The following is a 26,957-nucleotide window of genomic DNA, read 5'->3' on the forward strand; positions in this document are numbered from 1 at the left end:
TACGTGATGCGTCCAACGGCACGTCATCAACGAGCAGCTCCAATGTGTCTGATAAGACACAAAAGCTCTCAGCATGAATATTTGACTCCTCCTCACATTGTTTAACATAGAACTGAGTGTGTCATAGAGAGGCTCGTCATGTCTCTTAGGTAAAACCTAATAAAAGAGCATGGGGAAGCCCAGGAGGCTGCTGTGCAGATATCCTCCATAGGCATCCCTCTTTGCAGAGCGACAGAGGACGATATTCCTCTGGTCGAGTGACCTCTGATAGTCTCAGGCAGCTCTGCCCCCGCTGACACATAAGCCTGTGTGATAGCATCACACAGCCAATGTGACAGCCGTTGTTTCGTCAGGGGGAGGCCCTGGGAATGTTCTCTGTAATGCACAAATAACTGTTGAGATTTGCGCAGAGCCTCCGTGCGCTTCACATAACAGGCAAGCGCGCGTACAGGGCACAAGAGATGGGCTGTTGCCTCCTCCTCAGATTGATGAGGAGGGAGAGAGAAACCATTGAGTGTTATTGTTCTCGATCTGAACGAGCTAGTAATGCTCTTGGGTGTAAAAGCCGGGTTCGGGCGTAATATGGCCGAACTGCCGTCTTCTTGTATTCTAAGACAAGAAGGGGCTACAGAGAGTGCAGACAGGTCGCTCACTCTCTTAGCTGACGTCAGGGCCAGCAGCAAAGCTGTCTTGGCTGACACAAACTTGAGGGGCACCCGGTCAAGAGGCTCAAATGGGGCTTTAACCAGTGTGCGCAGCACCAGTGTTAAATCCCATTGTGGAGTGAGAGAGCGCGTCACGGGTCTCTCTCTCCTCATACCTTTTAGGAAGCGCTTCATTAAGGGGTGACTAAAAACTGTTTTATCCCCGAAGCCTTCGTGGCATGATCAAACAGCAGCCGCGTACGTCTTAACCGTGCTGAAGGCCAGCCCTCTTTCCATCAGCGTCTGGAGGAAAGAGAGCACACGCGGCAAAAGGCAGGAGATGGGATCACAACCTCTCTCCGTGCACCATTTCTGGAAAGCCGCCCATTTAGTAACACGCTCTGGTGGAGTCAGCTCTAGCACCCTGGATGGTCCGTACTACCTCCTGGGAGAGGCCGAGACCCTCTAGGCGCTCGCGTTCAGCGGCCAGGCCCACAAGCGCTGGCCGATCTCTGGGTAATCTATGATTGCTCCCCCTGCCTGTGGGAGAGCGTCCCGCCGCCAAGGGAGTTCCTTCGGTGGCCCCGAGAGCAGACGCTGGAGGCAGGGAAACCACGGTGCACTCGTGTGTTGCCGGGGATGTACGCTGCTCTGATGCAGAGCAAGTGCGTGTGCGCCCAGCATAACAGCTGTCTCGCTATGCTCAGCAGCTGTGCCGTGCGCACGGCCCCTTGGCGATATATGTATGCCGCTGTCGCCTTGTTGTCCGTGCAAATCATTACATGTTGATTTGTCAACGATGGGGCAAAGTGTTGGACCACTTTCAACACAGTGAGGAGCTCCAATGCATTTATATGCATGGTCACGGGGGGGGCCAAACGCCGCCCACCACGTGAAACTCGCATGTTCCTTCCCAACCCGACAGAGAAGCATCCGTGAACACCGAGATGTGTGACGTTGCTCTGCCCAACGGCACCCCTCTCGCAAGAGTTTGGGGATTGCCCCAGTGGGTCAAATCGGGGCCCACTGATAGGGGAATGGTCCATTTGCGCCGCCGTTGGTGCACCGGGTCGAGGCGCAGGCGAGAAAACCATCTCTGCAGCCGCCTCATGTGAAGCAGCCCCAGCGGCACCACCGTGTGAGCGGCGGACATCATGCCCAGCAGCCTCATGACAGAGAGGGCTGTCACGACGCTGCCCGGGGAACAGCGGCGGAGGAGAGACCACAGCGTCTCCATCCTCTGCTGTGAGAGCCGTGCTCTCATTACAACTGAATCCAGCTCTACCCCCTAATACATCACACTCTGTGAGGGGAGGGGGGAGCTCTTCTTCCAATTTATGGCGAAGCCTAAATTCTGCAGGTGAATCACCAGCTTTTTTGTTTGAATAGCTGCTTCCTCCTTGGAGCGAGCCATCAAAAGCAGATCGTCCAAGTAGAACAGTACTCTCATTTCTGTTGCGTGAATCGGCCGGAGAGCCGTCTCACACACTTGGAATACGTTCGTGGTGCTAGAGAATAGCCGAACGGGAGACGGTTGTACTGGTAGTGTGACCCTTGGAACGAGAAACACAGGAATTTCCTGTGTTTGGGGATCACTGTGACGTGGAAGTAGGCGTCCTTCAAATCTATTGAGGTGAACCAGTCGCCCGGCTTTACACACTGTAACACTCGTCTGATTGTTAACATGTGAAACGGCCTCTCCACGATGCATTTGTTGAAGAATGTTATGCATTTGTTGAATAGGGCTAGATCGAGAATCGGTCTCAGCCCTCCTGTTTTCACTTTTTTCGCTAGAAACTGCTGGAGCTCCGCCAAAAGTGACAGCTGTTGATCCTTGGACGACAGAGCTGTTTCCACAATCCCCACAAGTAAAGAGGTGTTTCTCGCTGTCACATGTTCCTCCCTCGCCCCGTAATAGCCGGCGCTCGTGGGGCGGGACATCGCTCCATGAGCCCGCTGCCCGAGGCCTTTGCTGGCCACTCGCCGCAGCCTGCGATGGAGGCGGGCGGGGCTGGTAAGCTGGGCGAGGCTGCCCCTGTAAAGGCAATGAAGGTCTGGCTCAATCAATAATACAAGGTTTATTGACGACCTGCCTATATGTGGTGAGAGATGCGTGTGAAACAGTTATGGTCGGGCCGGCAGGCTCCGGCGTTAACTGTGTGGGGAGAAAACAGCCGTCTTGAGCAAAGAGGCGTTCCCCGCTGTCACACGCTATTCCCTTGCGCCGTAATAGTCGGCGCTTGTGGGGCGGGGCATCGCCCCATGAGCCCACTGTCCGAGGCTCTTGCTGGCCGCTCGCCGCCGCCTGCGATGGAGGCGGGCGGGGCTGGTAAGCCGGGCGGGTTGCCTTTTAAAAAGCAATGAAAGGCTGGCTCGATCGATAATACGAGTTTTATCGACGGCCTGTCCATATGTAGCGGGAGACACGTGTGTAACAGTTATGGCCGAGCCGATAGGCTCCGGAGTTAACTGGGATGTGTGGAGGAAACAGCCGTCTTTAATAAAGAGGTGGGTGGCTCTTAAAAGAGCCGTTGTTTCCTCGCCGTCACGCGCTTCTCCCTCACCCCATCATAGTCTTCGCCGGCGCTTGTGGGGCGGGGCATTGCCCCATGAGCACGTTGCCCGGCCAGAAGGAGCTGCCGGCGGCGCCGTGACTGTGGCCGAAGGCCCATGGCGGCGACGGGAACCCGGGGCGGAGCGCTGCTGCCAGGGCGGAGGCGGAGGGCGTGAGACGTGTCACCGGAACTTCTCTGCCTCCTCGGAAGCAGCCTGCATCTCGTCCACCATGGACGACAGGTGGGGCCCAAACAGCCCGTCCGGGCTGATGGGCACTCCAACAGCTGCCGCCTCATTGGCTCAGGGATGTCTGAGGTCTGCTGTAATCACAGGTTCCTCTGGATGAGATGCTGCCACGCCGCCGTCCGGGCCGCTGTCACCGCACCGGTGGAGCAGAGGCAGAGGATGACGCCGGCAGCTTTCGCCACGTCGACTGCCCGTTCGGCCAGACGAAGAGGGTCGGCCGCCATGTTGGAGATGTCATATGCCAGCGATGTTGTTCATGACAGCCTCCTGCTGCATCATGCACTGATGCGCCCTGTGAGCTTGGCCGTCAGCTGGTCTTTGGGAGGGGGCGGCGGCCGCCGAGCCCCGGCCTCACTCCAAAGACAGCGCACAGAGCGGGATTCAGCGGCGGTACTGCCCTGTAACCCCGGTCCGTCAGACCCTCCGTCTTCGTGACCTGGATGAACATTTTCATCGAGGCTCCGAGCTTCCCGGGCTCCGCCGCAGCCCCACTGAAGTATGGACTGATGGCGGGAAACATCGGTGTCATGATCCGCCCCTGGTTTTCTCATTCACCTGCCTGCCACCCTGATCACTCCCAATTAACCCAACCACCTTCACCTGTGTTTCCCCTATATCAGTCCTCTCCTCCCAAACATTCCCTGCCAGATTGTCTCTTGTGTTTCACAGTGCTTTCCCGCGATTCTACTCCTGACCTACCACCGCTCCTGCCTGCTCTCTGATCCCTGCCTGTCTGACTATTCTCCCGGTTCCTGATCCCTGCCTGTCTGACTCTCCTTCTGGTTCCTGATCCTCGCCTGTCTGACTCTCCTGCCGGTTCCTGATCCCTGCCTGTCTGACTCTCCTTCTGGTTCCTGATCCTCGCCTGTCTGACTCTCCTGCCGGTTCCTGATCCCCGCCTGTCTGACTACCCCGTTGGTTCCTGATCCCTGCTTGTCTGACTACTCGCCTGTCTACGAAATAAACTATTGACTCTGTTCCACGCTCGTCGCCAGTCTGTGCACTTGGGTTCAGCCAAACGTGCACGTTACAATCGGCCAGATCGGGTCGAGAAGGGGGGGGCGTGTTGCGGCCTCGAGCCCCCAGATTCCATGCAGCTGGTCCGGGTGTCGGGGGGCCTGAGGCATGGGCACCGCAAGGCCGAGGTTTGCGGCTGCCCTGGGGATAATGCCCGGAAGAGAGACGGGCAATGCTGCTGCCCCGGGCTCCGACCCCTCCATCCGGAGAGGGGAAGCCGGGGGAGACGCCCCCTCATCGCCGCAGACGGAGTCGTCCGACTCCGAGCCCACAAGGAGGGAGAGGGCATCGTTGAGCGGGACGGTGAAGTCGTCTGCACCTTCAACGATGGCGGCGGCAGTGTCGGCCCTGCGCTGTCGGCATTCCATCGACAGCGTCTTACAATGCTGACACAGGCAGAGCGGCGAGAGCGCCAAGAGGGCATGTTCATGCCCCAGGCAGCCCTCGCACACTTCATGGCCGTCATGAGGCAAGATGTAACCCGTGTTACATTGCTTTCAGATGCTGACTGTCCTGGAGTCCATGTTCGTATCTTTCAGTATGCTAGGAACGCTGAAGAAAACGGGAGCAGAAAGTCCGCCGGCGCCCTTCTATATCTGCGGACTGCGGACGTCGTTGAGGCCCACGCTGTTGGTGGGCGGGGATTACAATTTTTTCAGTGCTACTGCTCACGCCTAGGGATAACCCAATAGCGATAGCCTTAAAAGGCGAAGGCTATTAGACTTGTTGTTGTCGGTGTGGATTTTTGACGTTGGTTACGGGTTTCAGCGACCTGGTTTGTAACATGAAGGGTGCACTCACACTAGGCCATCTGGCCGTGGCCGTTGGCCGTTTTCACACCTAACCGTGCTCAAATGGCCCCATTGTTCTCTGGCCTGCATTCACACTAGGCCATCTGGCCGTGGCCGTTGGCCGTCGCAACTGTGCCCGTTGGCCGTCGCATCTGTGGCCTGGCCACGGTACGCTCTTGTACATACGTCATCACGTCGTAACACGTCATCACCAAGCGTCTAGGTTTCAGGCCAATTATCTGGTCGACAGCGTCGTACCAGTGGAAACTGTCCTTTTCCTCAGCTGAGGAGCCTGACCTGCGTAGTGCGTCCCGCACTTTCAGGTATTGGAACCGCAGCTTTTTAACTTTGTCCCGACACTGGGCCATTGTTCGGTGGTGTCCTCGACTTTGCATATGGTCGCGGATTCTCCCAAATACATCGGAATTCTTGTGGGTCTTCTCCAACTGTGCCTGAATAGCATCATCTGCCCAAATGGCTAACAGACACTGGACTTCTCTATGGGACCAACGTGAACCAACAGTTGAACCGCTTAACGCCATGTTTACCGTTTAATGGGAAAGAAGGCTCGTCGCCTTTATTATGTCCATGGTCGTCGCATGGACTATACGTCAACAAGCTCAGGTTGCATAGCCGTGCGTGTGCGTGTGTCGGCTCATTAGCATCTGTACCGTGGCGGCCCGTACCGTAGCAGCACACCTCTCCCAAGTGGCCAAGTTGGCCTGGCCTGGCCAGACTGGCCACACTCACACTGGCAGATTTGAGCACGGTTAGGTGTGAAAACGGCCAAGGCCACGGCCAGATGGCCTAGTGTGAGTGCACCCTAAGGGGCCACTCACACTAGGGCCACGGTGTGCCCGAGCTCATTTGCATACTAATGTCTAGAACGTGTGACCACGCCATTCGTTGTGGGTACCAGATTGACTCGGCTGCCAGATCGACTCGGGGTCCTGCGCTTACAGATGAAGTATAGACACTTGACGTATCGACACAAGCCAATGGACAAAACCCATAAGGGTTGTTTATAAAAGGGGCTCAATCATGGACTGTGGCAACCCGCTCCTCGAATGAGCCGGGTTCAAAGAACAAATGACGCTCATTAGTGAGGGTTAAGCCATCCAAGGCATTTATTGCATAACAGGGTTAACAATCAGACAGGTCGGCTACCCCTAGGATCTCCGTGGACCTCTAGGGTAGGGCTGGGTTGGCCCTTTCTGTCCCGTCACTCGTCGGCCCTTTCCGTCTGCTCCTGAGTGCCTTTTAAAGTCTTTCCCTGGCTGTCCAGCCAGGTGTCTCCCATCCCGCTGATTGGGGTTCGGTTGGTGCTCTCAGTCGCCGGCTGGTGGGTGACGGTGGTATCGGCCATCCCGGACCAACCCTCGGGCTGGTCCGGGCCGAGGTTTAAGTGGAGGGATGCCACAGGACATAAAAAGAAGGCTCAATCCGTTTTGGTTTTGATTTCATTGAACGCAGCCCGTTCTTTCGCACAAACAAAGCCATTGGAAACACGTCTAAAAGCACTGATGAATGCATATGTAACCCAGTTCCTGTTAGGGACTATTATTCTGAAGGAGTAGAACGGAAGTGTCGGCTTGTGGATCGCTGTTTTGACTCTGTGTTGGGAGCGTTGGAAATAAAGTGGATCGCCCCGTTCAGTGAATGGAGTTAACCGATTCTTCTTTTACATATAACCCCAGTATAGGCAACAATCATTTGTACATTCGATTATTATTCATAGATTAGAATAATCAAAAGGAGATCGTTAATACTTGGGAATAACTTGGGAATTAATTAAACGCGCATGCACATTTAAAAGACAGCATTTACAGGAAGTGCGTCATTATTGCCAGTGTTGGGGGTAACCCGTTAAAAAGTAACGCGTTACAGTAACGATATAACTTTTATGGGTAACGAAGTAAAGTAACGCATTACATTTCAAATATCGGTAACTACACAACTTTACTAGACTATAGTAACGCGCTTTCCTGCGTTACCCAAGCCGTGTTTGCCTGTGTGTAAAGTTATGATCTATAAAGTATTTAACCATGCTGTGTTATAATTTCCAATTTGTGGCACGAAAAAATTCAAACGGATCGCATAAACAGTACATCACTTTACCGAATCACTTAAAAATCTCACGCTGTCAATAGTGTTTGGTTTGGCATGCCATTCCACTTTTCACAAGTCCTATTTTCTGGATGGGGCCTGTTAAAAACACAGTGAGAGTGCTTGGGAAGTCACTTCGTCAGCACAACACAACAAGCGACGGCGTACTTTTGTTCTCCGTTTAAGTCTGCGCGTTTAAATGCAGAGTCGGGTAAATAGCCGGCGGCTCTGCTACCACTTGTTGAAAGGGCAACAGCGCAGCTTAGCGTAGCGGTCGGAGTCAGCCATGCTCCGTGAATAGAGTACTCACGTGTGACGTCACGTCACGTTTCCATAGCAACCGATTTTCGGTTCTACACAAACCAAATTAACAAGGGGAAATCCTATGCCATGCAAACCTTTTATAGGTTTGTGTGGCATTGGATTCTTGCCTCGGCACGTTAGCCTATCATAGTGATCGATTGAACTTAAATCGATCACTATGGGCTTTTGGGATGACGGGAATTTTCTGCTTATTTAATTAATTGCATTTCTGTTTCCTTTTAAGTTCATTTGATTTAATTTTAAGGGATAAAGTGACCTTTATTTTTATATTTTTATTGACCATGAATCTAATAACAAGCTAGTTTTGTTCTCATGTTTCCCAAAGGCTGTGTTTTGAAACTTGTTGCTACTGATTGACCACCACAGCCTCCTTTATCCTGTTGGTTGTGGATTTATTGTTGTTTCCTATGGTTTTATATGTCATTTTGTATACATGTATACAATAAACACAAGGTGATGATAGAGCTATTATGTTTGTCAATTCATCTACACAATAAATTAAGAAACGTAAAGTAATAAGTAGTGAAGTTACTTTTAAAATGCAGTAACTCGTAAAGTAATCTCATTACAATTTACAGAGGTAACTAGTAATAAGTAACAAATTACTTTTTTTAAGTAACTACCCCAACACTGATTATTGCGCATCCAGGACCCCCAGTCGATCTGGCAGCCGAGTCAATCCGACACCCACACCGTATTCCAGCACGGAACAGCCCCTTGGCCACGGCACACTTGGAGGGGTGTGCCATGGCCTAAGTACAGATGCTAATGAGATGACACGCGCGGATACGCACCGTGAACTGGATGACGTAGTCCTTGCACAACCCTTCTTTCTTTATAGGTCCATGCCCTTCTTCCCCACAACAACCATTTTAAACAATGGCGGCAAGCGGTTCACGAGTGGGTTTACGTTGGTGCGGTAGTGGAGTCGAGTCTTTACTTGAAATTTGGGCCGACGACAATATACACGTTGTTGCTCTCCATTGTTGTTATGGTGGCGAGGACGCTTGGTGATGACGTATTTATCGTATTACGATGTAATGACGTATGCAGGGACTTTGGCTGGATTGAGACTCTAAAATATTAGTTTGAGCGGCTAATTTTTTGGACAACCCTTAACCCTAAAAAAATGTTTTATACAAAATAGTCCTCGTTTAGTATAAAAAGTTAAAGAATGGAAACGCTTTTTCAAAATGTAAAATCTGGGCCACCTTGAATCATTTGGGGAATTTAAAAGTGCCACTTGCCCGATTCTTAAGTTTCCCAAGATATACCCTGGGCTAGGCTCTGCCCCCCGTGGAAATCGACAAGATATACTATTTTGTATAGGCAAACGTCCCACCAATATTTATACCACTTGCTTACTCTCTATATGTCATTCATGGTTTTATATTTATAATTTTTATTTTATTTTATATTTAATTCTTCATAATTCAGGCATTACAGAACTTTCATGGTCATAAATAAAAAATACGAACTGCAGTTTAATTTCTTTGTTTGTTCTTGAATTGACGTAGAATGGAGCAAAGGCTCATGGGATTGGGAAATGCGTTTATCCAATAAACAGATGGAGGGCAAGTCTATTTTCGGAAATGTAGGGGGATATATTAGTGGCCCCACGTCGAATGGTATGACCCAAGATACGTCAGACAGAGAAAGCGCGCAAATTCGACGGTACCACCTTGTCATTTGTTTACCCAGGTGTCATGGCAACACCATTGCTACCTCTCATTGGCTGAATCTTTGAGAACGTTGTAGACTCAATCGATATAAGGTGGCGGGGAGACGAAGCTCTGTTTGTTTGTATATTTTATTTACGTGACCATATTTTTGTTTTATGTTAAAAAAAAAAGAATCAAAGAACCAGTTCTTCTTGTTTTGGGGAACAAGTTCTTGTCGTTCACGATCGGGATTCGTTCGTTGTGAACGAATCGGTCGCGACCGACCCATCCCCAAACGCGCATCAGTGGGCTCCGACTCCGGCTCTGAACTCTCTCTGACCTTTTCAAACGCAACTTAGTATCAGGTGCGTGGTTTTCAGCGAATCAACGATCAGAGAATACTGCCGTGATCACGTTGTAGGTAGGCAGATGTTACAGCTGTTAGTCTGCTCCCGCAGAAAATGAACGGGAGGATTTTTTATTTTGGCGTGACATTTCTTGCGTGTGCGTGACAGTGTGAGAGGGGCGTGACTGTTGGCAACCCTGCGTATGTATGAAGGAGCAATCGTGCCCAGGCCACGGCCTTTGGGAGCAGTGTGACAACGGGCCAGCGGGGGGAGGGGGGGATTCGTGCTGAATCTTACTGCAGCACGGGACAGGCAAACGGCCCTAGTGTGAGTAGCCCCTTAAGTTCCTTCAAGTACTTATGACTGGACATTGTTATGTCACCGGTGAGGTTATTACAGTATTTATAAAGCACATGTTTTAACGCGCACCCTGTCTTAATGCTCAAAATGTGGTTATGTTTTTGTTATGCCCACCGTTTTTTAATGACTTTGAATAACTTATGGTGTGTTCCAGATTCCTCGGACACCAGCCTTCCGAATCTACATGTTGTTACGATTTCGTCTATCTATGAACTTACGTTTTGATACTATTTTGTGTGATGCATATATTGCCTGCCTTCTACTCTCCTTCTGGGTCATCTAAGTGTAAACCTTTGAGTTTCGTGTGATGCATTTATTGCCTGCCTGTTCCTCTCCTTTCGTGTGATGTAATCTATTGACAGGTTCTGTTCCCGTGCAATCCTTTGATGTGTGGGCCTGTTCCTCGACTCCCTGGGGAACGTCAATAAAGCAAAGGGTTACATGGCCGCAACCCTTTTTTCTTTTTTGCCTCCAGGTCTGGTGGTATCCATATATAATAAATATATAAATATTATGGGTGTCCACAATAATCGATTCGGCGATGCATCGCAATGTGGGGCATGCACGATTCAGCATCGATGCGGCAACGTGCCATAATCGCTTACGTCGCTGTTTATTTTCGGGCCTCGAGTGGACAATAGAGTTGTGAAGTACATGCTAAGCGGCGGCGCTAGCTAGCAACAACAACAACAACACTAGCCTGATTTCCACCGGGGACGTAAGCGCCGCGGAACGGCTGCTGATCGCTGCCACTCTAATCAATGAAACCATTTACAGCGGCTCAGCAGCGTCCCAGAAGGGACGTTACCATTCCGTAGCATTTCTATTTTTTACGCGAGCCATTGCTGAACCGTTTCAATTTCAACAGAGCAGATCGAGCCGGGGCAGGAAGTGAAAAAGTAAAAGCCATAGAGCATTCGGTCAATCTTCAAAATAAAACTCAGCTCATGTAGCCTATCACAACTTCACATCAACATAACGTCATGACCGGTGGCACCAGGTCAGCAGTCAATCAATCAAAGGGTCTCAGAGGCAAAATGGACGACGAGAGACTGATTGTCGAAGTGGAATAATTTCTGAAATATATCATCCTGACAAAGGACAATGTCAGCAACGAATGACGTTCGTAAGAGATTCGTAGCAAAGAACGTTTCGGGAAACACGCGAGATGTAAAGGTAGAACTTAAAGTCGAGGTTACGAATGACGTAGCGTTAGGAAGGCTTCAAGAAGGTTTCGGGAAAACCGGGCCAAGAGCTGTTGACCCGTCGGAGACAGCAAACACCAATCTGAATGACGTGTGAAAGCTTATGTGGACATGATTACAAGTGCACTGGCCATCGCACATTTTAAAATGGAGCTCATAAAAACTGAGGCTAACAAAGATGACACTCTAAAAACACTGAGCAAAGCCATCATAGATGCATGGTCCAACACTAGACAAGACTGCTCACCTGTCATCAAAGAGTACTGGAACTGCAGAGCGGAGCTGTCAGTGGTGGACGAAATCATCTACAAGGGAAGAAAAATAGTAATCTCAAAGAGCCTACGAAAAGAGATGCTCCAGAAGGTCAATGCAGGACATCTTGGCATTGAAAAATGCAGGAAAAGAGCACGTGAGGTGATGTACTGGCCACGGATCAACCAGGATGTGACAAATGAGGTGCATGTGTAACTGCACAACATATCTGAAATACCAAGCAAGCAATCCTGCCGAGCCACTTATGCCACACCCTGTGCCAGACCAACCATACCAGTTAGTGGGCACTGACATATTTGCGTCAGAGGGAAAGCATGCAGGAAAACCTGCTGAAAAAAGAGGAGGGGAACAGAGTGAAGGTGTTCAAGGAGCAACAAAAAGCTAAGCAGAAGTTTTATAATGACAAAGGAACCTAACTGAACTGCATGCTGGAGACCAAGTGAGGTTCAAAGACAAGACAAACACATGGGCACAGAAAGCAACAGTTCTGAGTGAAGTCCATCCAAGGTCTTACACCATTCAGACAGAGGACGGTGCTGTTCGGAGATGAAATCGTCAACATCTGCTCAAGGGAACAGCCCCAGCAGCACAACAGAGGACTGATGCTAGAAAAAGCCTTAACACCCAATTGAGGATCAGTCATCTAAGACAGCGGTCCCCAACCCCCGGTCCGTGGACCGGTACCGGTCCGTGGGTCATTTGGTACCGGTCCGCAGAGAAAGATTATTTATTTATTTTAATTATTATTATTATTATTTATTTATTTTATTCACTTCGCAATACTGTCACTCTTTTACATGCCATAAGTCTATATGCAGTTGTTAGATTGCATATAACATGTTTGCATTTTTGGCAACCTCTGCGCAACATAACCCAACATTTTTGTGCATTGTAAAACCGTATGGCAGCTGGTATACAGGACTTCCTGTACCGCTCCGTTTTGCATATTGGTGCAATTAGTCTCTGACTGAAGGTGCTGTTCTTGATCACCTTCAGGGCGTGGAGTGGGTGAGTGGGGTTAGTCATTATTGAGGCCAGTTTGTTGAGGATTCTGGCCTCTGCCACCTGCTGGACCTTTAGCTGCTCAGCCCCGACCACTGAGCTGGCCTTCCTGATCAGCTTGTCCAGTCCGTTTTTGTCCGCTTTGCGGGCGCCTTCTCCCCAACATGCCACAGCGAAAAACAGAGCACTGGCCACCACTGAGTGGTAGACAAGTGCAGAGTAGGGGATGGCAGATGTTAAATGACCGTAGTCTTCTCATGAAAAAGAGTCAACTTTATCCCTTCTTGTACACCGCTTCCATATGAGTTCCATGACTTTTCCAGTCCAGCTCACTGTCGAGCTGCACACCAAGGTACCTGTGGTTGGCGACCATCTCCCCCACAGTGCCCCCGATGCTGATTGGTGTTGGTTGAGTCCTCCTCCTCCCCCTCCTGTGATCCACAACTATCTCCTTTGTCTTTGTGGTGTTGAGATGGAGATTATTGTGTGTACTCCACTCCACAAAGTTGTCTATGGTGTCTCTGTACTCCTCCTCATTTCCCCCTTTAATGAGGCCAACAAGAGCTGTGTCATCTGAATATTTTTGCAAGAAGCAGCTGTTAGTGTTGTGTTTGTAATCCGCTGTGTACAGGAATGGTGAACAGGAATGGAGCCAGCACAGTTCCTTGTGGAGCCCCTGTGCTGCTGAGGATGGTGCATGAAATATTGTTCTGTAGGCGCACATACTGTGGTCTGAGATAAAGGTAGTCCAAACACCACAGTACCAGTAATGGATCCACCTTCATCATCTCCATCTTCTCCCCTAGCAGACGTGGCTGGATGGTATTAAAGGCAGATGAGAAGTCAAAGAATGTTATCCTTACAGATGTATGATGTATGCCCTCTGCACCATGTAAATGAGGGCATCATCGACACTGATGTTGGCTGATATGCAAACTGTAAAGGGTCCATTTGAGTAGATACACTAGTGCAGAGTGAGGAGAGGACAAGTCTCTCAAATGTCTTCATGATATGTGAAGTGAGCGCTACTGGTCTGTCGTCATTGTGGTGCGTGGGATGGGTCTTCTTTGGGACAGGTACCAGGCAAGATGTTTTCCACAGCCTTGGGACCTTCTGTAGGCGCAAGCTCAGGTTGAACAGGTGTGTAAGAATACCACACAACTCTGAAGAGCAAGTCTTCAGTAGCCTTGGGCTGATGTCCTCGGGCCCCACTGCTTTCCCTGGCTTCAGCCTGTACAGCCTCATCTTAACCTGGGCAGTATGGAGAGTCATAGGTGGGGTTGCTGGTGGAGTAGGAGGTTAGCCCTGCCCTTCTGCTTCATGCCCTTGATCTTTCGCATTCCAGCCCATACCTGCTTCACTCCATCCTGCTGCAACTGTTGTTCCAGTTTGGGCCGATATACTTCTTTCCCCTCCTTAATCCTCACCTTAAGTTCCTTTTGAAGTTCTTTGATTTTATTCCTGTTGCCCTCCCTGAAAGCCTTTTTCTTCTCATTTAGTAAGGCCTTCTGTCTGCTGGTTATCCATGGTTTGTTGTTAGGGAAGCAACAAATTACCCTGGATGGCATGATGTCATCATAACAGAAATTGATGTAATGGGTAATGCATTCTGTTAGGCCGTCGATGTCTTCCCCATAGTCCTCACAGAACACATCCCAATCTGTTGTCTCAAAACAGCACCTCAGGGCTTCATCAGCCTCAGGATGCCAGGCTCTTGATTTTCTGGTGGTGACAGGCAGCCTCTTTACAGCTGTTGTGTAGGAGGGAGAGAGATGTAGCATGTCGTGGTCTGATCGACCAAGAGGGGACAGTGCTGTACATTTGTATGCATTTTTCACATTTGCATACAAGAGATCCAGTGTTTTAACACCTCTAGTTGCACAGTCAATAAACTGTTTAAAAGTGGGCAAAGTCTTAGAGAGACAGACATGGTTGAAATCTCCAGACACAACAATGAACGCCTCTGGGAACTTCGACCGAAGTCTCGCGATAGCGGTGTGAAGCTCGTCACACGCGACTTCCGCCTTGGAAAATGGGGGAATGTAAACAACAATGGCTATCACCACAGTGAACTCTCTGGGTATGTAGTATGGCCTTAAACTAACCGCTTAAAGTTCAATGTCCTTGCTGCATACCTGTTCTTTGACAGTGGCATGATTAGGGTTACACCATTTGTTGTTGACGAGCAGTAATAGCCCCCCTCCTTTCTGCTTACCGCTCGCTCCGGTGTCCCTGTCCGCTCGTATTGTCCTGAAGCCGGTGAAACTGATCAGGGAGTCAGCCGTGTTTTCCCTCAGCCACCTCTCTGTCAGGCATACGATGCTGCTCTCCCGGTACAATTTCTGGTACCTGACCAGGCTTTCCAATTCTTCGCATTTGTTCGTTAGGCAGCAAACATTTCCCATTGTGATAGATGGTAGGGCTGGTTTAAAAGTCTCTCTCCATGTTCTCGCCAACCTCCTATTGTTTCACTTCATCCCTGCACGGGATCCCCGATGTCTCCTCTGTACGAGTTCCTTCGGTATGTCATGTCGAATCCCGAATATTGAGCCATGTACCAGGCTTATCAGTTCCCAACGGGTGTATACCACGGCAGTTTGCTCCGTCCGTCTGGCCGATATTAGGCACATATTTCCACTCCCGTTACAGATAGTATGGTTAAATCTTGGTTAAGAACTTAACAACACGCAAAAAGTTGTAGCTAACACACTTATAGGAAGTCTAAAAAAATACCAAATCAATACTAAATCAACATTGAACTCCTTAGCGACACTGCAAGCCTCATGCAGCCGCTCTTTAAACCTGCTCACATAGGACAACACATAAGCTGCTCCTTTAACACCCTCAACGGGCCTCATACTGCATGGCCAAACACCAGTTCAGCTGGGCTAAAACTCAGTGACTCTTGAACTGTTTCTCGGACTGCGAATAGAGCTAGGGGAACACCTTCATCCCAGTCTCTAACACTCTCCAGACAGTACTTGCGCAAAACAGACTTGAAGGTCGGATGCCACCTTTCAAGGGCACCCTGCGACTCAGGGTGATAAGCACTTGAGGTTCTGTGAGAGATGGACAATGATTTTAACACCTGTTCGAATATACCTGAAAGGAAGTTAGTACCTTGATCAGTTTGTACTTAGTTTGTATCTTAGGCAGTCCAAACGTAGAGTAAAACTTGATAAGGGCTTTGACTACAGACTGAGATGTTATCTTCCTAAGAGGAATAGCCTCAGGGTACCGTGTAGCTAAACACATTATCGTCAACAGGAACTGGTTACCAGACTTTGTTTTCGGCAGGGGACCAACACAATCTACCAGCACGTGCTCAAACGGCTCCCCCATAGCCGGAATCGGGTGAAGTGGGGCAGGTTTAATAACCTGATTAGGCTTCCCTGTAACTTGACATACATGACAGGTGCGACAAAACCTGGTTACATCTCTTTTTAACCCGGGCCAGAAGAATTGCTTCAAAACTCAGTCATAGGTTTTTGTGATCCCTAAATGTCCAGACCAGAGATGATCGTAAGCCAGAGATATAACCGACTGTCGATATGATGTAGGCACGACAACCTGAACCACATAACTCCATTCATTCTCGAAAAAAAAACCTCAAAAACTGGCACCAGCAATGTCATTCCCCAACAGAAAAGTGACACCTCTCACTGGTAATGATTGGCGCACGCCCACTTTGAACACTCGCTGTGCTAAACGGCAGTTTATAAGTGTATCTGATGGAGAGGCACAGACACAAAACCCATCTCAATGCCTTGCACCAACACACTAGAGCCAAGTGATGACTCATCAGAGAAAGCAAGGTAACACGTCTGACAATATAAAAGACTGCCGCCCCCGTATCTCTCAGTATGCGCACTGGACACTTGTCCAACTCACTGCCACTGAGAGAAACCAGACCATTCAACATGAATGGTTCATAACTGGGGTCTAGTTTATCACATTTATCATTTATCACACTTGTCCGGAACCATTGACGTTGGAGCTATCAATGTCTGGACCAAACCAACCTCTTTTGGTTGCTTATTTGGCTGTGACTGCTTGCGTTTTTACTGCCGTCAAGCGATTAAAATATTTAATCACGATTAATCACATTAATGTCATAGTTAACTCACAATTAATCGCGATTAATCGCAATTCTTTTTTCTATGCTATGTATCCCTTGATTTCTTTGTCCCATTAATTTTTCTCATTTCAATGCTCTTATCAACATGGAGGAGTGCATCAGCTTGCCTTGTGCAAATGTTTTTTTATTGATAACAACATTGGCATATACTGATCAAAACAGGCCGATAAAAAAAAAAAGCCTCTAGTGCAATTAAAGTATGAGCATACAAACATACTGCCTTGAACATAGCAGTCAGGCTACTGCTTCTTTGTTTTGAGCCAAATAAAAATAAATAAAAATAATAATTCTTTTTTAAATAAATAAATAAATTGCGTTAATCGCGCGTTAAAAATATTAACGCCGTTAAAATTGGTCTGCGTTAGCGCCGTTAATAACGCGTTTAACTGACAGCACTAGTTTTAACATAAAACAGTCATTCTTAATGTACCCCATCTGATGACAATAGTAACCCTCCCGTTCCTCATTGTAGTGTCGAGCTAACGGGCGGGGCGGACTAGCCTGCGTTTTAGGTGGAGTCTGAACAAAGGGAAGAAACAATTCGACTATCATTTCGGGGAGTACCAAACGTTTGCTTACGGGTTAATACAAACTCGTCAGCGAGCACCGCAGCCTGTGCTAACGTCGCAACTTTTTGCTCATCGAGATACGTTACTAAGCGGTCAGACAGGCTATTCTTGAACTCTTCGAGTAACATCAACTCAGACAGAATTAAAATCCAACACGTTACTCGCTTTACACCAACGCTTTAACAAAGTCTCTTTCTCACGGGTGAACTCCACAAAAGTTTTGCAAGTCAACTTTTTGTGAGCTCTAAACTTCTGCCTATAGGCCTCTGGCACTAGCTCGTAGGCTCGAAGCACAGCTGTCTTGATAGCCTCATAAGACAAGCTGTCTTAGAGAGAGGATACAATATCCTGGGCTTTCCCAGTCAACTTACATTGGAGCAATATAGCCCAGACCTCTGTAGGCCATTCCAGAGAGGTAGCTACTCGCTCAAAAGCCCTGAAAGAAGAGTCTACCTCCACCTCACGAAACTGAGGTACTAGAGCTACATTCCTGCTCACCTCAAAACTCAGGCATGGAAGAAGGTTGAGCAGGACTCACAGCTTTAGCAGCAGCCTCTAGTTCTAGTTGCTTTATTTTAACCTCATTCACCATCCGGCGGTTGGAGAGCTCAGCCTCCATTTCCAGCTCCATTCTCCGAACAGCCAAACGATGACTGTATTCAGCATCTCTCTCCTTCTCCTGTGCCTTGAACTGCAACCGTGCTAGACGTAGCCTAAGGCGAGCATCCTCACTTCTGCCAGGGGAGAGTGGAGTAAATTTGGGCACTGTACGAGGAGGCCTAAACTCTATCTCGGAGGCCCCTACTATAACTGACTGACCCCCTACAACCTCCACTTGGTCTTTCCCTGGGTAAGAATGAGGGGAAGGGGAAGAAACAACAGATGCACCGTCACCCGTAATGAGCACATTCTTGTCCACTAACATACGCACAACAGCTTCTTTCAGCTCAGCCTTCACCATGCTTTTGGAAAAGCCAACACAAAAATGTGCCGCAATGGCAAACAGATCGTCTTTCCTGCAATGCTCAAGACGCTCAACCGAAGGATCGCCAAGAAACTCCTCAATAGCAAAAGCAGCCATATTTACAGAGGTAAAGAAATGACACAACCAACCTAACTAAATTAACACAACTAGCCGCCTATTTGACGTGCACACTGCACACCAACACTCATCAGTCTGTTGCTTAAATGGATCAAATATCCCGGACGAGCCCCCATTTATGTTCCGCCCCCTGGTGGTGACTCATTAGAGGGGCGCAACATAAGGCAACAGACGTAGGGTGAGGGTGCAGTGGCACAAAACCGCGAAACCAGGTATAAAAGAATATTTATTTACACAAAAAAACAAGCAACCCAGGGGTCAAGGAGGACTAACAGTGGCACCAAAGGAAACAAAAGGAAATAATAACCCACCCCCTCCCTTGACAGGTGCTAAGCACCCATAAATAAAGTTGGTGGTGCACACTCTAATCTAGGGTTGTAACAGGTAAACCTACGTGATGCAAGATGTAGACCCCAGGGTATCCTGTCCTCACTTGCTCCCCAAAAACAGCCACGCCAAACTGAACACAAAGGGGACTAAGGCCCCGTTTACATGAAGGGAAAACGCAGATATTTCCACACGGTTTGGCCTCTCACTTACACGAAAAAGCTGTTTTTATCACAGGAAACGATCTATTCTAAAAACTCCGGCCAAAGTGGAGATTTCTGAAACCGCCGGTTGTGTTGTCGTGTCAACGGGGAGAAACAGGGTTTTAGGTTCTGAAGCGTCACATTATGCGCCAGGAAATGCGTAACGTCATATGAGCGCCCTATGTTTGCAGTTTGTTTGTTACAGGAAGACGCTCGTGTTATTCGTTGTTGTTGATTCTGAGGATTCTGATTGGCTTGCCTGGCTTTATCCTTCTCCCTACACTGCCGCCCATAGGTTTGACATAGTTATAATGGCGCTCGACGGCGTATTTATGTGTTTTGATGTAAACGACAACTTTTTGGAAGACGATGTTGTGTGCACAATGTTATTTTTGAAACGGCGGGGGGGAAATATTAGTTTCTATAAATACCCTGCTACGTATAAACGTGGCCTATATATCAGGTGAGGGGAAGCTTGATTGTCGATCAGGAACAGGTGGGGTGGTGACTGAAATCAGGGGTAGATCTGCGAAAAGTAACAGGAGGGAGACAAAAACCCCAGACGTAACAAACATAATTTAAATCTTATAAGATGAGGCAGTTAGACCCAAAACAAAATGGCTATCATGGCGGGGTCACGTTGCCATGGTTTCCAAGGGTCAGTGAAAGATTGCAGGATTAATCCATTGAGTTAATCGATCACAAATACAGAGATCTAATTGATTTACACTTCTTACGGATTTATGTTTTTTATCAAAAAAAAGTATAAATGTTAATGTAATTAAGCAAATATAACATCCTTAGTTAGCTGAAGTCCCCAAACAGATTGTGATGATTATAGATGACAGCGATCCACTCCACCCTGCTTTAGGAAGAGGAATGTGAGAAGCCTCTTCATGATTTAACTTTAAAGGCCCACTATGCAACTTTTTTAGCCAAAATTACATTAAGTATGCAGGTTGAGAGTTATGCTGATGGTTCTGCATCCATTTCTGGGTTGATTGGTGGGTGTGTCATTTACCCATGTCGCCTCTCCAGTGAAAAAGCGCATATGCAACTTGATCTGTTCGGACCGACACAATCCGGATGTGACGCAGCGGAAGTATCCTCGAAAATGTAGTCAGATTGTAGTTTCGAAAATGCTTTACGGCACAGACACACCCCCAAACATGGCACCGGCTAGATATAAACAGCCAGTTGCGAGGCAATTGTTGTCCGAGGTAGGAAACCCAAACGCCGCCGTGTTTGGGTGCATGATAGAGTTTAGATCGGGTTAGATTGAATAATCTCGGATATAAATAACGATCTCATCTCATCGTCATCCGTTTATCCGGGGTCGGGTCGCGGGGGGAGCAGCTCAAGCAGGGGGCTCCAGACTTCCCTTTCCCGGGCCACATTGACCAGCTCTGACGGGGGGATCCCGAGGCGTTCCCAGGCCAGTGTTGAGATATAATCTCTCCACCTAGTCCTGGGTCTTCCCCGAGGTCTCCTCCCCAATGGACGTGCCTGAAACACCTCCAAAGGGAGGCGCCCAGTAGGCATCCTTGCCAGATGCCCGAACCACCTCAGCTGACTCCTTTCTAAGTAAAGGAGCAGCGGCTCTAATCCGAGTTCCTCACGGATTACTGAGCTTCTCACCCTATCCCGAGACGCCAGCCACCCTTCTGAGAAAACTCATCTCGGCCGCTTTTACCCTCGATCTCATCCTTTCGGTCATCACCCAACCCTCATGACCATAGGTGAGGATAGGAACGAAGATCGACCGGTAGATCGAGAGCTTTGCCTTGCGGCTCAGCTCTCTTTTCGTAACAACGGTGCGGTAAAGCGAACGCAATACCGCCCCCGCTGCTCTGATTCTCCGGCCAATCTCACGCTCCATAGTACCCTCACTCGCGAACAAGACCCCGAGGTACTTGAACTCCTTCACTTGGGCTAAGGACTCATAAATAACGATAATCGGGTTAAATAACTTCACATGGTGTGTCTGGTGTGTTTCCAGCATTCGTAGTGTTGATCAGCAGAGAAATAGTCCGCCAAGACGTTGAGGTTGCTTAGCAGCCAGAGACTCTGTCCATGCAAGTGAACGGAGCGTTCACTCTTCGTCATAACTATCAAACCAAACATCCTTCACATTCACCGAGCGAACATTCTGAAAGTAATATGCACATTTCTCGCTAAAAATGTTTCCATAAACGCATTTAATTGCGTAACTATGTTACTATTTCCACCCAGAAAAAAGAAAGATGTCGGCCGTATGCTTCTGTGCAAGGGTCACTACTATGGTCACTACAGTAACGAATTGCTTTACGGCACAGACCCACAAACACGGAACCGGCTCGATATAAACACAAGTAACTAATGGATGGTTATATTCATCATAGATCAGCCGACTAAAAAGAGACAGAGAAACCCAATGTCGGAGGAACAGAAGAAGAGAAAAGGGAGACAGACCGACAGAGAGGCCAGACACGAGTAAACGTTGGGCAAGCTTTTCAGGAATAGCGTGAACTGAAAGAAAAAGAAGACTGCAAATCAGACGCCGACTCGGCCGTGTTGCTTTTGAAATTGAAAGTACCCTTGGGTGAACTTTGTCTGCGTAATATTCTTGATTCTGATAGTCTCTGTACACATGTGTTTGCTCAACCATTTTTTTGAGCCCTGTAAAAATTGTTTTCTCGACCGTTTTGTTGTGAGCCCTGTTTGTTTCTAGCTTGCTTGGTTGCAACCATATAAACACCTTTGTTTCCATGGGTGTTTTGCTGTTCGTATGTCTCGTCCCCCAGATACAGACTGAATCCCCGAATCCAGGTTCTTGTTTATTTCGATTATTATGTTGGCCAAACCTCTTACACTGATTGTTCTGTTCAACCTAAGATAAAATAATTATAACCTAGGGTATAAATTCTCCCCGTCAACTATAAAAAATTATGGATTTATGTTTATTGCAATGCAAATACACCATTTTAAAAATGTATAACCTTGCCTACACTTTATGAACATCTATTTCGGACATGGCTCCGCGCATTCGCCGGCTTCTCTGAAAACAAATGCACATGGCTCGCGTAGAAGAGCATGGGGAAGGGACGTCAACGAGTTGTTACGACAGTGTTGTGAAATATCTACTACGAAGCTTTAGGGGGCGCTGTGTAGAGAAATGTGCGTGCCAAAACCAAGAAAACAGCCAAGAAATGCCCAAAGTTGCATAGTGGGCCTTTAACCCTAAACAGCAAGAAAGCACAAGTCAGGATTAAACATTAAACATTATCACACACATTATCACAGTGATGATGTACTCTTAATATATTACTGTGATGAAGTACTGTTAAATATGACAGCTAATATATTACAGTGATAAAAAACTGTTAAAGTATTACTATCACTGTGATAAAGTAGGCTGCTAATAAATATAACGGTAAACACATAGAATAAGTATTGTAAAGTGGTAAAGTACTGACTGTGGTCAGAGGTTGGGCCTCAGGAGCGGATTCTGCCCCTCAGTGTTCTCAGAGCTGGTGTCAGAACCTGGGAAGTATCTGAATGGGAGGAGGTGAAGTCATGAGCTAGATGTATCTAGATCTATAGAGCTGTACAGTCCAGTGAGCTAGATGATTCCAGATCTATAGAGCTGTATAGTCCAGTGAGCTAGATGTATCTAGATCTATAGAGATGTATAGTCCAGTGAGCTAAATGTATCTAGATCTATAGAGCTGTATAGTCCAGTGAGCTAGATGTATCTAGATCTATAGAGCTGTATAGTCCAGTGAGCTAGATGTATCTAGATCTATAGAGCTGTATAGTCCAGTGAGCTAGATGTATCTAGATCTACAGAGCTGTATAGTCCAGTGAGCTAGACACTATTGGTAGTAGCAATAATCAGAAGAACCGAACTGCAGTAAAACCACAATTTACTCACCAACTGGTTTGTGTCGCTGGTCTGAAGCTAAGGATCAAGAGAAATGATTAGTGTTGTAACAGTGGTGAATATCCTGATGTTATTATACTTTCATATTCTTAATGCCACAACATCTCAGTGGACATTGGAGGAGGTTCATCATTCAGAAGTGGAGGTTTCTACTACCAGACCACCAATGTGTGAAGACAACCAATCAGATCGTAGGAAGGGGACAGGAAGTAAGAGCAGGTGGAGATCAGGCCTCAGTCCTCTTGGAGAGTTTGATCCACTCACCGTTCCGCTTCTTGTACAGAAGGACTCCAACAACAGCAGCAGCAGCAGCGAGGAGGAGAACAAGAGACCCAATGATGATGGGGATGGTGAGGCCACTCTTGCCTTGAAGGTAAATCAAGAAATTAAAATCAGGTGTGTAATAATAGATGATGGACAGAGACCCTCTCCCATCCATCCCTGCATCATTGAACCACATGTCAACGGTCACGTGATGCTACACACACGACTAACACAACGTCAGTGTAACTATTCCTCTAGAATCTGTTCTTGAGCTCAGGGTCACTCAGGGACTGATCTGAGCCTAGCCCTATTCATATAACTCATTTACCCACAATCCACCCTGTTCTGCTGCAGTGAGCTACTCCTGAGAGCTGTGTGTTTACCCAGTAGCTTCAGCAGTGTCCAGGTACACCTGGCAGTGGTTGTGATGAGGTCAGGAGGAGGTGGTGAGACATGTGTTCCCCACCTCCATCCCCTCCAACACCAGTCTTACCCCAGTTGGTCCTGATGAGGGCGGGGTCCAGGGGGGTGGAGATGTCCTTGATGCCTTTCAGCTGGACCACACACTCGTACCTCCCCCAGTCCTCCTGTGGGACGGCCTTGAGGTTGAGGTCCACGCTGACCTGGAAGGTCCCGTCGTGGTTGGGGAGGACCTCCCCGGGGTCCACCTGCTCATGGAGCTCCTGGCCGTCTCTCCTCCAGAACACCACCACCCTGTCAGGGTAGAAGCCTGTAGCATGGCACACCACTGGGGAGGAGGGGCTCCTCTGGAGCAGAGACACCCGCGGACGCTCTGGAGAGAGGGGGGGGGGGGAAGAGAGAGAGAGAGAGAGAGAGAGAGAGAGAGAGAGAGAGAGAGAGAGAGAGAGAGAGAGAGAGAGAGAGAGAGAGAGAGAGAGAGAGAGAGAGAGAGAGAGAGAGAGAGAGAGAGAGAGAGAGAGAGAGAGAGAGAGAGAGAGAGAGAGAGAGAGAGAGAGAGAGAGAGAGAGAGAGAGAGAGAGAGAGAGAGAGAGAGCGAGGGGGAACAGGGAGAGAGAGAGACAGAGAGATCTTTTAGCACTTTTTTCTAATTTCTTGTCATGTAATATATTCTATATTTCATATTCTTCCATGGATGCCTCGAACATACAGGTGTGGTCACACAGTTGATCAGAGAGGCAAGAGAAGGGAAAGGAGACCTAGCAGTGCTGTGGCTCGATCTCACCAACGCTTATGGATCCATTCCTCATAAGCTAGTGGAAACAGCACTGGACCGGCACCATGTCCCAGGTAAAATTAGGGACCTTATCTTGGACTATTACAAGAGTTTCAAGCTGAGAGTCACCTCTGGGACAGTCACTTCTGAGTGGCATCGGCTGGAGAAAGGGATCATCACTGGATGCACTATTTCAGTGATTCTCTTTGCCTTGGCCATGAACATGCTGGTCAAGTCAGCAGAAGTCGAGTGCAGAGGTCCGCTCACCAAGTCTGGAGTCCGCCAGCCCCCCATCAGAGCCTTTATGGACGACCTGACAGTAACAACGACGTCAGTGCCGGGGTGCCGATGGATCCTTCAGGGCTTGGAGAAGATCATCACCTGGGCTCGGATGTGTTTCAAGCCTGCAAAATCTAGGTCCCTGGTGCTCAAGAGAGGGAAAGTGACCGACAAGTTCCGCTTCTCTCTGGACGGCACCCAGATTCCATCAGTCACCGAGAAACCCATCAAGAGCCTCGGAAAGACCTTTGATTGCACCCTGAAGGACGCTGCATCCATCAAGGCCACAAATCGGGAGCTGGAGGCGTGGCTGACAGCAGTGGACAAGTCGGGTCTGCCTGGTAAATTTAAGGCCTGGATTTACCAGCATGGTGTTCTCCCCAGGATTCTGTGGCCCCTGCTTGTGTACGAGTTCCCAATAACAACAGTACAGGGCTTCGAGAGGAGGATCAGCCGTTACCTTCGTAGATGGCTGGGCCTGCCACGAAGCCTGAGTAGCATCGCTCTATACGGGCACAACAACAAACTGAAGCTCCCCATTAGCAGCCTGAATGAGGAGTTCATGGTAACCCGTGCAAGAGAGGTGCTGCAGTACAGGGAATCCAGTTATCCAAAGGTCTCCCAGGCTGGCATCGAAGTCAGGACTGGAAGGAAGTGGAGGGCGCAGGAAGCAGTCGAGCAGGCGGAGTCACGCTTGCGTCACAGCGTGCTGGTCGGCCCAGTGGCATCTGGACGAGCAGGGCTTGGTAGCGTTGCAACCACACGCTACGACAAAGCCCTGGGCAAAGACAGACGCCGATTGGTCCAAGAGGAAGTGAGAACTGGCGTGGAGGAACTGCGTGCTAGCCAGATGGTGGGGATGCGACAGCAAGGCGCATGGACGAGATGGGAACAGGCAGTGGACCGCAAGATCTCCTGGTCTGAGCTTTGGCAAGCTGAGCCTTACCGGATCAAGTTCCTGATTGCGTCCGTCTATGACGTCTTGCCCAGCCCATCCAACCTCTTCTGCTGGGGCAAGGTTGACGCACCATCATTTCCTTTGTGCCTCAGAAGGGGAACGCTAGAGCACATCCTCAGCTGTTGCTCCAAAGCCCTGGGAGAAGGACGCTACACTTGGCGCCACGACCAGGTGCTGAAGGCGATAGCAGAAACCATCTTCACCAGCATCACCCAGAACAAGCCTCTCCGACCAGCAAGGCAGGCGATTGCTTTCATTCGAGCAGGGGAGAAGCCTAAGCCCAAGCCAAGGGGGGCAGCGGGACTCCTTGGAACCGCACCGGACTGGCAGATGAAGGCCGACCTGGGGAAGCAGCTCAGATTCCCAGAGCACATCGTGGAAACCACCCTGAGACCAGACATAGTTCTGTTCTCAGATTCAACCAAACAGGTGGTCCTACTGGAGCTGACAGTTCCCTGGGAGGAGCGCATGGAAGAGGCCAATGAGAGGAAGCGTGCCAAGTATGCCAACTTAGTGGAGGAGTGCCGCAGACGGGGGTGGCGTGCCCGGTGTGTGCCAATAGAGGTGGGCTGTAGAGGTTTTGCAGCGCGATCTCTCTGCAAAGCATACAGCATGCTTGGAGTCACAGGTGCACGTCAGAGAAAGGCCATCAAGACCACCACAGAAGCAGCTGAGAAGGCCTCTAGATGGCTGTGGATCAAGAGGGGCGATCCGTGGGTACATGCTACTTAGACACAAGTTGGGACTTGATCAATCCCGGCTGGGTCGCCTGGTTGAGGGTGTATGATGTTGCGAGACCCGAAACACCCAATGACCCTAGGTTCCATCACAGATGATGTGTCTAAGTGCATCAATAGATGTATATTAAACTAACCATAAAGCATTGAGATAGGACTTAGTTTATATATTGTGGTCAGAGAGAGGGGAAGGGGAGAGATAGTGATGGGGGGAGAGAGAGAGAGGGAGGAGGGAGAAAGTGAGAGGGGAGGGGGGAGAGGGAGAGAAAGAGGGGGGAGGGAGAGAGGGATCAGGGACTCAGAGACGTCAGTCTGTCAACGCCCACCAGGTCATGTGACTCTACCTGTTCTCTGCAGAGTCCTCCTCCCATAGACCAGGTACTTCTTCAGCCAATCAACACACTCCTTGGTGTAGTAGTTCTTCTGCTGTTCATTATAACCTCTATATTGATCCCATGTCCGTTTGGTGGTGATAGCCTGACGTACTGGAGCAACCCAGGTCAGGGTCTTCAGGTCCAACGATAGGAAGTCCTCTCCATCATAACCATGATGGTCGTAACCATCAGTAATACCATCCTCATCATCCCACTCACAACCATACATCTCCTGATATACGTGGGCACCTGAGAGAGAGAGAGAGAGAGAGAGAGAGAGAGAGAGAGAGAGAGAGAGAGAGAGAGAGAGAGAGAGAGAGAGAGAGAGAGAGAGAGAGAGAGAGAGAGAGAGAGAGA

The 26,957-nt window shown here is 48.9% G+C and overlaps 2 protein-coding genes across 8 annotated transcripts in view; both read right to left on the reverse strand.

Moving 5' to 3' along the window:
• The window catches only part of LOC115535444 (major histocompatibility complex class I-related gene protein), a 142,320-nt gene that overhangs the window by 88,340 nt on the left and 27,023 nt on the right, over positions 1-26,957 (reverse strand). For 3 of the 5 annotated variants that reach the window (XM_030346655.1, XM_030346659.1, XM_030346657.1), the window contains exons 3-7: positions 26,571-26,849; positions 23,551-23,850; positions 23,058-23,159; positions 22,785-22,811; positions 17,559-17,561 (exon numbers count right to left, since the gene is read on the reverse strand). In XM_030346655.1, coding sequence (XP_030202515.1) covers positions 17,559-17,561; positions 22,785-22,811; positions 23,058-23,159; positions 23,551-23,850; positions 26,571-26,849 — 711 coding nt within the window. The remainder of the gene's footprint in view (positions 1-17,558; positions 17,562-22,784; positions 22,812-23,057; positions 23,160-23,550; positions 23,851-26,570; positions 26,850-26,957) is intronic. The other 2 variants (XM_030346656.1, XM_030346658.1) reach the window with 1 other exon arrangement.
• Positions 1-26,957, reverse strand: part of LOC115535437 (major histocompatibility complex class I-related gene protein-like) — a 100,584-nt gene that overhangs the window by 22,079 nt on the left and 51,548 nt on the right. For 2 of the 3 annotated variants that reach the window (XM_030346644.1, XM_030346642.1), the window contains exon 1: positions 11,505-11,577. The exons of the other annotated variant lie outside the window; for it this stretch is intronic. In XM_030346644.1, the coding sequence (XP_030202504.1) occupies positions 11,505-11,562 (58 nt within the window). In that variant the 5' untranslated portion in view covers positions 11,563-11,577. Of the gene's footprint in view, positions 1-11,504; positions 11,578-26,957 lie in introns of those variants that run through there. 3 annotated transcript variants of the gene reach the window in all.

The sequence above is a fragment of the Gadus morhua genome, chromosome 22 (genome assembly GCF_902167405.1).
Source record: "Gadus morhua chromosome 22, gadMor3.0, whole genome shotgun sequence".
Classification (NCBI taxonomy): domain Eukaryota; kingdom Metazoa; phylum Chordata; class Actinopteri; order Gadiformes; family Gadidae; genus Gadus; species Gadus morhua.